We start from the raw sequence: 10122 nt of genomic DNA, 5'->3' as shown, positions 1-10122 counted from the left end.
AACGCGTCAGAACCTGAGCACAGTCGCTCATTCGTTGCGCACGTAAAACGTAATCGGAAACTATTGAACACGTATATGTATACCACGTGATAGATTCAGTACTTCTTTAACCTTTATTATTTGTAAATTTGTAAGTTCTTTTCAAAATAATAATATATACTTGTGCACATATAATCAATATATACGCAATTAAAATTATATAAATGATTGAGTGAAAATGAAATACAATATATATTATCTTAATTTTATTATACAATCTTCATATATATTTTTCATCTCATTCTAATGTCCTTTAGCATATCGTATCGATTAAGAAAAGATCTTTGTTTAAAAATTCTCTTTTATAAAAATTTTTTATTATATATTGTGTAAAAATAAAACCTATTTTCAATCATTTTTTTATATATTATTGTTTCAAAAAATTTTTAATATCAATATAATTATATTATATTTGAAGAAATTAACACGTAAATTCATGTTTGATATTATCAATCGTATATTTAAATATATATAAAGAAGAAAAATACTTTATTCTGTAAAGAATTTTTTATATAATATTTTATGCATCATTTTAATAGCTTCCTTAATAATTGAGATAAATTAACATGATGTAAAATAAAATTGAGAGAAATAAAAACTAAAATATTTGAATTATTTATATATTTATATATTATTTATATATTTATATATTTATGTTATAATAAAATAGAATTTAAAATGTTCAAAAAAATAATTGTGGGTATATCTGGTGGAGTTGATAGTGCTGTAGCAGCTTTTCTTTTAAAAAATAAAGGTATTTTAAAAAAATAAAAATTTGAGATTATATATTAATTTACAAATATAAAATAAAATTATTGATAAAATTAATATTTTTAAAGGATATGATGTCACGGGAGTATTTATGAAAAATTGGGATATTAAAGATGAAACAGGAAAATGTCAAACTGATGAGGATAAAGAACATGCAGAATGGATATGCAAAAAATTAAAAATCCCTTTTGTTGAAGTCAATTTTGTAAAAGAATATTGGAATAATATTTTTTGGTATGTATACTTCTAAATGTTGATTATATTTGTAAAAATTAATACTTTGCTTATTTAACTTTTAGCTATTTAACAGAACAATATGAAAATGGATGTACACCAAATCCTGATATTTTATGTAATAAATATATTAAATTTGATCAATTTTTCAATTTTGCTCGTACGAAATTTCAAGCAGATGCTATTGCAACAGGACATTATGTTAGGACTAGTTTTGGTCCTTATCTTGAATATTTTAAATTAAATACTAGTAAGTATAATTTTCTTCTTATTAATTTTAAATAGTTATTTTAATATATCCAATAACATCTAAACAATTATTCTAAATATTTTGGTAGATGTCAAATTACTTCAAGCACAAGATCCAGAAAAAGACCAAACATTTTTTTTGTGTCAAGTACCTCAAGAAACATTAAGATATTTCATGTTTCCTCTTGGAAATTATTTAAAAAAAGATGTTAAAAAAATTGCTGAAAAAATTGGTTTGGATAAAATCGTACATAAAAAGGAAAGCACAGGGATATGCTTTATAGGAAAACGAAATTTCCAAAATTTTATATCTGAAGTAAGATATAATAAATATAGAATATTTTACATTAATTAATTTTATATTAATAACAAAATAATATGTATAGTATATATCTGACAAACCTGGAGATTTTATAGATTTGGATAGTGGTGAAGTAGTGGGAAAGCATAAAGGCTTTCATTATTGGACTGTAGGTCAAAATGTGAAACTTGGAGGTTACCCAATTGCATACTTTATATATAAGAAAGATACTGAATCAAATAATATTATTGTAGTATGTACAAAATAGATCTTATATATATATAAATTACTTTTTTTCTAGATTATATGTTCATATATATTAATATATATTAATAGGTGAGAGGTACAAATCATCCAGCACTTTATTCAGATTTTATAATAACAGAAACTCCTCATTGGATATCATCAGAACCCAGTGAACTTAATAGTCACTATAGAATGATGCATTGCAATTTTCGCTTTCAACATAGAGATGCTTTAGTATCTTGCATAGTTCACAAAAATTTAAGGAATGAATTAATGATTCATATTAATCAACCTTTAAGATCACTTACAGAAGGACAGGTATGACTTCTTTATGTTCTTAATTTTTTTTTTTTTATATAATATTATTTAATAATATTTGTTTGTTTCAGTTTGTAGTTTTATATAAAGGAGAAGAATGTTTAGGTAGTGCCGCAATTTCATTCTGTGGTCCATCGTATTTCTTTCTAGAGCAAGAAATAATGAATTATAATGAATTGAACAAGAAACAAATCGCGAACGTGAGTGTGTAACATTTATTCGTATTTTCTAATGATATAATGTATATTGTAATTTATTAAAATAAAAATAATATATAATAATATTATAATAAAATAAACTATGTTTTAATATTTTAACATAGTTTTATTAATTGAATATTCCTAATTTAATTTTATAATTTTTAATTTATACATCTAAATTAAAATAATCTTTTTTTCTTTTCTCTTTTACGTAACGGTAAATTATCATTGATCGATTTTGATCCTTGACTTTTCAAATATAATAACAAATTTATTTTTTGTGCAATTATTAAACAAAAGAAAATCATTTATAGAAGTAATCTGAAATGAGAAGTAAAAGAAATTTTTTCATACATCCACACAGAATCTTTGGTTAATCCATCTTGTTATCGAAAAAATGACGAAATAATATCATTCTAGTGATTAAACCACAGACATTAGTAATTTCTCTTTAATTTTCTTTTTAAAATATTACACATCAAAACTCGCGAGAAATGATGACCGCTGAAGAAAATGAAATTTATGGCTGTAACATAGTATATTGGAATTTCTTATCAAATCATGAAGATTGTATTAATAGAAGGAAACCACAAATTTACAGTAAGTTAATTCGAAGTTAATAATATTGAAAAAAAAAAAAATATTCCATAATATTGTTAACATTTTTCATTAAAATATTTTCCATTTCACAAAGTTGTGCAAATTGCAAACAGAGATTCTCCACTCGCAAGTATATCTCGAGTGTCCTTGCGGAAGAAAACTTGAAAACGCGTTTGCATATGGCAATGGTAATTGGCGCGCTACATAACGGATGAAAAATCGGAACTACCTCCTGCTCCGTTAGCCTTTTGAAGTTCCATCTTAAAACGGCAATCAGTATTGGCGATGAGAAAAGACTTAATAACGTTCAGGTCACGTGTAGAATGTAAAACAGCGCGACGCGTTATTGAACGATAACTGCAAGTTATTAGGGTCGATTGACGAGTAACTGGACGTAAGGAGTGCGTAAAATGCCTCTCGCGGTGTGCGTGTACGTATAGAGCACCGTCTCGATTGTTGTTGCCATCGCCATTGGCGTTGACTGCCGACGTTACATATGGAAATTACTCTCGTACAAATGTTGCTAGGACTAATTTGGCTGTACGTGCAATGTTACATTAACATTCGTGCCGAGATCAGAGCTGCACAATAGCTTCAGTCTGTTCTCTTCATCACGAGCGCACGGTGTCAATATTCCGAAAACGGTTCACTCGATTCTTTCGAAATTTTGAAAATTTCTTCTATTCCATCTCGGTTCGAATGTCTTTCCTTCGATTCGACCAAATGGAAATGTAAAATCGTAAAAGAATCAAGAGCACGGTCATTGTGAGTGTCTTAAAGATAGATAGATTCGATTTCGTTTGTGATACGCGAGTGATTCGCAAGTGTGATTCATAACTGCGCGATGTGTTACGATGAAATAGAATAGGTAGAATAATCAGATTGAGAAGAAGGGGTCGACTTGCTTTCAGACAAGATGAGAAGCGCGAACAGTTTGGACCAATATAACGACGATGACTTCTTCAGCGGTGGTCCCTGCCCTTCTTGTCGGTTAGCCATTAACAAGGAAACTGGTCGACTCAAGTTCGTAAGATGTTTAAAATTAGCTACTTATCGTTAAGATAACGAAAAGATATAGATAAAATCAGAATATTGGAAGTTTTTTTTTTGTTTTGATATCGCAGGTGGTGTATGGGCGGAAACGATACTTGGCGCTTCCGAGTGAAATTAATGCTTCTGATTCCCGCCGTGTTATTGCCGATCACTATAATTTTCATCGCCCTCTCGAGGTCACAGGTGATTGGCAAAACTCCTTATCATCGTACGCATTTGGTTCACGCGACTAAAAGACAGGACGAGAGAACCGAGGAGACTTTTCCGCGTAAGTCTATTGCCAGATATACATAACGATGTGGTCATAAAATGAACTTGATATTAACGACGTCCGGTTCGTTGGTTGCTCGTAGAGATTTGAATAGCAGAATAAAGTGCGAGATACGTGGCGTGATTTATCGATTATTGTCAGAAAAAAATAATTCAAATAACACTCGGAAGATGGTATAGCTAAAATTGTTCTTGAGACTTCTTGGTGTAAGTTGTTTCAAGTTTGCCATTGAAGGAAGGAGTTTTTAAATTTAATTGTTTTCCTGCCTTACTATTTTAAATATTTTAAATAGCTTATTTTAAGATTTCAAAAATATATTGATAATTCTGAATGAAAGATATTAAATGTAAGTCAAGAACAGGAAAATGAATAAATATATATAAATCGTAAAATTATATACGATAAAAAAATAAATTTTTTTGTCAAAATTTTATAAAAATTAATGGAACAAAGAGGAAGTATATTATTCTTAGAAATTGTTAGCAGCGACCAGCCGCAGCGAGATAGAGCGGGTAGAAGAAGAGGAAGAAGATAGAATCCTTATACCTGAAATGAAAACTTACTACGCGCCGATGGAATCTCTACTTTCGCCACGACAGCTTCAACGACGCAAGAGAGACCTGGATGGGGTACATTATCCAAAACAAGCAAATTCAAAGCGATTCTACAATGCGATTCTACAGAACGCTCTAGCTAACTGATACCATTTTTTCTTCCTCCGCTTCTTATTCCTTCTTCGCCCTTTTTCCATTTTTTCCAAAAAAAAAAAAAAAGAAAAAAAAAAATTACACACATACACATAAAAAATTAAAAATCATCCTTCCTTCTTGAATCTACGATCGTTAGCTTCGAACAAAACATAGCAACGAACACACACCACAGTGGCCCGTCAATTGGCGAAAAACAGTCCCGAAGAATAATTAATTTAGAGTACTTATTACGAAAGGGTAATTATATAATATTAGATTAATTATAAGTAATTATTTTATGGTTGAATATTTCTATAGAAATGTAGGTATATACAAAATATTAATATGTGAAGTAGAAGACTGCAAGGACTTGGCGTCTTTTTACCATGGAGCGCCATTGTGGTCATATTAAAATGTACCGAATGAGAATTAGTGGTCAGACGATCGTGTATCGCTGTATTTTTATAAATTTATTAAATTTTCTATCTTTTAGATATTTTTGAAGAATTAATAATAGAGATGTCTTCGATGATAAAAAATATTTCAAAAGGAAATGAGCCACTTCGGATAACAAGTGTCGTGCGCAACGACGTTAATTAGAGTTAATCAACATTAAATTAGTGTTACTGGTGTACTGTATAAATATCGATCGCCTCACTACCAATCGTCTCTTTTCGTGCAAGGTCAATTTTTTGACATATCTTTTTATCCCTTGCCAAAATAACTTCGAAATAAAAAACGCATTATTTATAAAAATACACAATCTATTCATCTTTCAATTTCTATGTTCTCATTTAACTTTTTATTTTAAAAAATAATATCGCAAAAATATTATTTCTGTATCGAATAACCCAATATAGGATCAAGCGATAGAAGTAGACTACAACACTGAAAAGTCAGATGATCAAAATTCCGATGAAAATTTGAACAATTTCTTGGATGATTACTACTCTGAGATGGATGCCGATGAGATTAAAGGAAAATCTGATATACAAACTAACGATTATCGAGAGTAATTATCAATTTTCATAAATTATTATATTTTCGTAGTTTCTTTTTAAATTGAAAAAAAAAACATATTTTACCAATTCCGATATAAATTCGAACCTTTTTCAAAAATTTTCTTTCACAGATATGGCGAGTACACCCATGACTCTCATAAAAATGAAGAACTACGTTCCAAATTCTTCAAATACGATAATATTGAAGAACGTTCTCAAGACGAGTCGGACGAGGGCGAACAAGGTGGAAGACGTCAAATTTCCATCGATGACTCGGACTCTAGTTTGCCAATTGATGATTATCAACAGGAAGACGATACTCATACAGATTTCCATGCGTTTTGGAAAGGCGAAGGAAACGAGTGGGCCATCAGAGAGGCTCAAGGTACATTTTCGATGTTGTCCTATTAATTACTCTGCGTAATTGCTGCTCATACGCTTTTTAAGAAACAGATATTCGCCGCAGCAAAAATCATGCTCAAGTACATGGACAAGAGTACTGATCCTTGCGAAGATTTCTATCAATTTGCCTGTGGCAATTGGGCGAGACACAATCCTATCCCTAAAGACAAAGCTGCCTATGATACGTTCGAAATGATTAGAGAATCATTAGATTCTGTGTTGAAAGAGCTTCTTGAAGAACCTATATTGAAAGAAGTTATGTTGAATACGGATGATGCTATAGTCAAGGCTAAACATTTGTTTCAAAGTTGTATGAATTACGGTAAATTTTTTTTCAATCAGGTATTTTTGTTTATTAATTTTTATTAAATGAATATCAATTTTAACACGAGACATGTGGCTAGAGATCTTGGAGCAACGCATGGAACGGCCGCTTATACAACTTTTAGATGAACTCGGTGGATGGCCTATATTGAGACCTAACTGGGATCCAGAAAAATTCGATTGGCTTCTTTTGGTTGCACAATTGAGGCTTTATAATAACGATATTCTTATTTCGGAATGGGTTGCACCAGATATTAAGAACAGCGATCAATATGTTATACAGGTAGAAATTTGAATTTTTCAAATTTTTTAGATAAGAAATTATTTAATTTTTATAAAGTAGTGACAATCGATATTTTATACAATATTCGAATGTTATATATTTTCAATTATATTATTTATTGTTAACTATTATACTTTTATTATTATTTTATTATTTTTACTTATTAAATTTAAGAAAAGTTGAATTACAGTTCGATCAGACATCATTGGGTTTACCTACAAGAGATTATTTTCTCCAACCATCGAATATGATTTATCTGAAAGCTTACAAAAATTATTTAATAAAAATTTCTACTCTTCTGGGCGCATCTTTGCAGAATGCTACTATGGATGCTGACGAATTAATAGAATTTGAAACGAAACTTGCCAAAGTATGTACATAAATTTCAATTCTTCTAATTTTTTTTATCTAATTTGATTATTTACCATTCAACAATTGACTTCGTATTTCATAGATCACATCATCTCCTGATGAAAGAAGAAATCTTTCAGAATTATATCAAAGAATGAGTATTGGAGAACTGAGAACTCTGATACCTCAAATTAATTGGCATCGATATTTAACCATCGTTTTAGCTCGACCAACTAATATTTCTGAACCTGTTGTTGTTTATGCGATGCAATATATCCAAGACTTGGTAAATCTTCTTTCAAAAACTAGTCCGCGGTAAGATTTTTTAATGTGAAATATGAACTAAGCATTGTTAATTAAAAAATTTAATTTTAAATAATTTTTGTGTATATTTTATTTGCAGAACTATCGCAAACTATCTTCTTTGGCGATTCGTTAGGCATAGGGTAAATAATCTAGATGATCGATTTCAAGAGGCTAAGCAAAAATTTTATTATATTCTTTTTGGAAGAGAACAAGCACCCCCCAGATGGAAAAATTGTGTAGCACAAGTAAATTCTAATATGGGCATGGCTGTAGGATCAATGTTCGTGAAGAAATATTTCGACGAAAAAAGCAAAAACGATGTAAGAAAAATTTTTTCTCTTTAATTGATTAAATATTTGTCAATTTGAAAAATTTTTCTATGTAGACATTGTCTATGACTCGAGAGATACAACAATCATTTAAAGAGCTTTTGAATCAAACTTCCTGGATCGATGACGAAACGAAAGAATTGGCCACCGAGAAAGTGAACGCAATGCTGTTAAGAATAGGCTATCCTGATTTCATTTTACAACCTGAATTGTTGAATGAACGTTATAAGGATGTAAGAACAATAAAGTTGATTTTTTTTTAGATTAGGTAACTAATCTAAAAAAGGTAATTAGGTAATTAGTAGACTCGTTGTTACAAATATATTTAAATATCTGGTCAACTTTTAGATCGTGATCCGTCCAGATAAGTATTTCGAGAATACATTAAATATTTTACAACATTTGACCAGAGTGGAACAAGATCGGCTTGGCAGCCCTGTTAACAAGACCCTCTGGAATACCGCACCAGCAGTGGTCAATGCTTATTACAGTCGTAGCAAGAATAGGATAAGTCAGTATAATTTCTTTAATAAAAACAAAATAAAAAAGAATCTATTCCAGAATTTTATACTATCATTTTTTTCATTTCATTTCTACCAAATAAAGCAAAGAAAATTACCAATTAATTGACTTTTTAAATTAATGACTGATTTAATTATTAAATCATTTTTCATTCTCAGTGTTTCCAGCTGGCATATTACAGCCGCCCTTTTATCACAGATATTTCCCACGGTGTTTAAATTACGGTGGAATAGGAGTTGTAATTGGCCATGAAATTACGCATGGCTTCGATGATAAAGGTCGATTATTCGATAAGGATGGTAATCTACACAGATGGTGGAAAGATGAAGCTATTTACGGATTTCATCAACGTGCCCAATGTCTTATCGGTAATAGGATATTGATCTTTTTAACTTTCTTTTGAACATACTGTTCGAATATTATTTAATCTTAATCTTTCAGACCAGTATAGTCATTATATTGTGCCCGAAGTTGGAATGAAAATTGATGGAATGAATACGCAGGGAGAAAATATCGCGGACAATGGTGGCATTAAACAAGCTTTTCGAGTAAGCAATTTCTTTCTAATTCAATCTGTTTGTTTTTTCTTCTATAATTATATTTAACAAAGAAATTTATGAAAATTCTTTAAGAATTATAATTATTTTTTATGCTAAAATATTAATATTTCTTAAATAATATCCTTTTAAGGCTTACGAAAGATGGTTACGCTTAAACGAGGATGCTGACGAAACTCTGCCTGGTTTGAACGCGACCGGAAAGCAATTGTTCTTTCTCAATTTCGCTCAAGTATGGTGTGGCTCGATGAGACCGGAAGCTACTAGGAATAAATTAAAAACCGCGGTGCATTCACCTGGCAAATTTCGCGTGATTGGTACTTTGTCAAATTCGAAGGATTTCGCGGAAGTATTTCATTGTCCTCTAGGCGCACCCATGAACCCAATTAAGAAATGTTCCGTTTGGTGATGAACAATGTGCTTGCTATTCTGTTAGTTTCATCGTCATATCGATCGTTAGTCGATTTAAATTAATCCGAGCAACATGATTAAGAAAAAAAGAAAAGTAAAGGAATGGATTGTTCGTTGCTCGATTAAGCGAAGGAATTTACATCACGATGAAAGTTTCATCGTTGAAAGAATATTATAAAACGAAACTGTAGTATCGTGCTTTTAATTGTTGTTGATACTATATACGGTTAGCATTAAAATTAGTAAAATAAAATATAGAATGAAGGAAATGAAGAACCGGAGGAAATAATGAAGATAACCATTGTTGAATAATTATAAGTTATCATTTAACGAATAAGGAGCATGCAACGTAATCGAGAAATACGATTCGTATTGCCAAAATATGTTGTGCAGTAATAAAATAATTCTTTTGCGCTACTGAGGTTTGATCTGAAGTATCGCGTAATGGAAAAGCTTCGTAGATGTTGAAAACAGCTGCGCTGTTTAGTTGTGTTAAGAATGAAATTGTAAGACAAATACCAAAGACAATAATAATTTCAGACAATCATAAAAATCTTTACAATCTATTTCCCTGTATATCCACACACTACTACATGTATTGAATTCTTTCATCGTTCTATTTTAGCTTATACTTCCTGCAGATCTTTACCTGATCTTGCGGAATA

The 10122-nt window shown here is 30.3% G+C and overlaps 2 protein-coding genes across 3 annotated transcripts; both read left to right on the top strand.

The window, feature by feature from the left end:
* The first annotated feature begins 2 nt into the window (after positions 1–2).
* Positions 3–2475, top strand: LOC122716195 (mitochondrial tRNA-specific 2-thiouridylase 1). Of its 2 annotated transcripts, XM_043939056.1 has the most exons (8): positions 3–130; positions 710–793; positions 879–1044; positions 1110–1294; positions 1383–1609; positions 1680–1847; positions 1931–2158; positions 2230–2475. In XM_043939056.1, the coding sequence occupies exons 2-8, from the start codon at positions 718–720 to the stop codon at positions 2368–2370; spliced, it is 1191 nt and encodes a 396-aa protein (XP_043794991.1). In that variant the 5' UTR covers positions 3–130; positions 710–717; the 3' UTR covers positions 2371–2475. The 2 variants fall into 2 exon arrangements, with proteins under 2 accessions (XP_043794991.1, XP_043794990.1); XM_043939055.1 differs by lacking the exon at positions 3–130 and having other exon boundaries at positions 480–793.
* A 172-nt stretch (positions 2476–2647) lies between these two features.
* On the top strand, positions 2648–10010 carry LOC122716199 (neprilysin-4-like). The gene is made up of 16 exons (XM_043939071.1): positions 2648–2958; positions 3870–3981; positions 4083–4279; positions 4766–4911; positions 5832–5983; positions 6104–6357; positions 6439–6696; positions 6779–6981; positions 7172–7351; positions 7436–7647; positions 7736–7958; positions 8024–8200; positions 8316–8478; positions 8648–8857; positions 8931–9037; positions 9180–10010. Exons 1-16 carry the CDS (start codon positions 2853–2855, stop codon positions 9453–9455), a joined length of 2976 nt encoding a protein of 991 aa, XP_043795006.1. The 5' UTR covers positions 2648–2852; the 3' UTR covers positions 9456–10010.
* The last annotated feature ends 112 nt before the right edge of the window (positions 10011–10122 follow it).

Source organism: Apis laboriosa, unplaced genomic scaffold, assembly GCF_014066325.1.
Source record: "Apis laboriosa isolate Shangri-la unplaced genomic scaffold, ASM1406632v1 scaffold42_cov153, whole genome shotgun sequence".
NCBI lineage: Eukaryota > Metazoa > Arthropoda > Insecta > Hymenoptera > Apidae > Apis > Apis laboriosa.
Note: the sequence above shows the minus strand (reverse complement) of the source record. Positions and strands in the feature narration are given on the sequence as shown.

Excerpts from the sequence above, each read along its gene's own strand:
- LOC122716195 (XM_043939056.1), top strand. The coding sequence starts at position 718 with ATGTTCAAAAAAATAATTGTGGGTATATCTGGTGGAGTTGATAGTGCT. Across the intron at positions 1,045-1,109 it reads TATTGGAATAATATTTTTTG|CTATTTAACAGAACAATATG; the intron begins GTATGTATACTT and ends TTTAACTTTTAG. Across the intron at positions 2,159-2,229 it reads GATCACTTACAGAAGGACAG|TTTGTAGTTTTATATAAAGG; the intron begins GTATGACTTCTT and ends TGTTTGTTTCAG.
- LOC122716199 (XM_043939071.1), top strand. The coding sequence starts at position 2,853 with ATGATGACCGCTGAAGAAAATGAAATTTATGGCTGTAACATAGTATAT. Across the intron at positions 4,280-4,765 it reads AACCGAGGAGACTTTTCCGC|CAGCGACCAGCCGCAGCGAG; the intron begins GTAAGTCTATTG and ends AGAAATTGTTAG. Across the intron at positions 7,352-7,435 it reads TTGAAACGAAACTTGCCAAA|ATCACATCATCTCCTGATGA; the intron begins GTATGTACATAA and ends CGTATTTCATAG.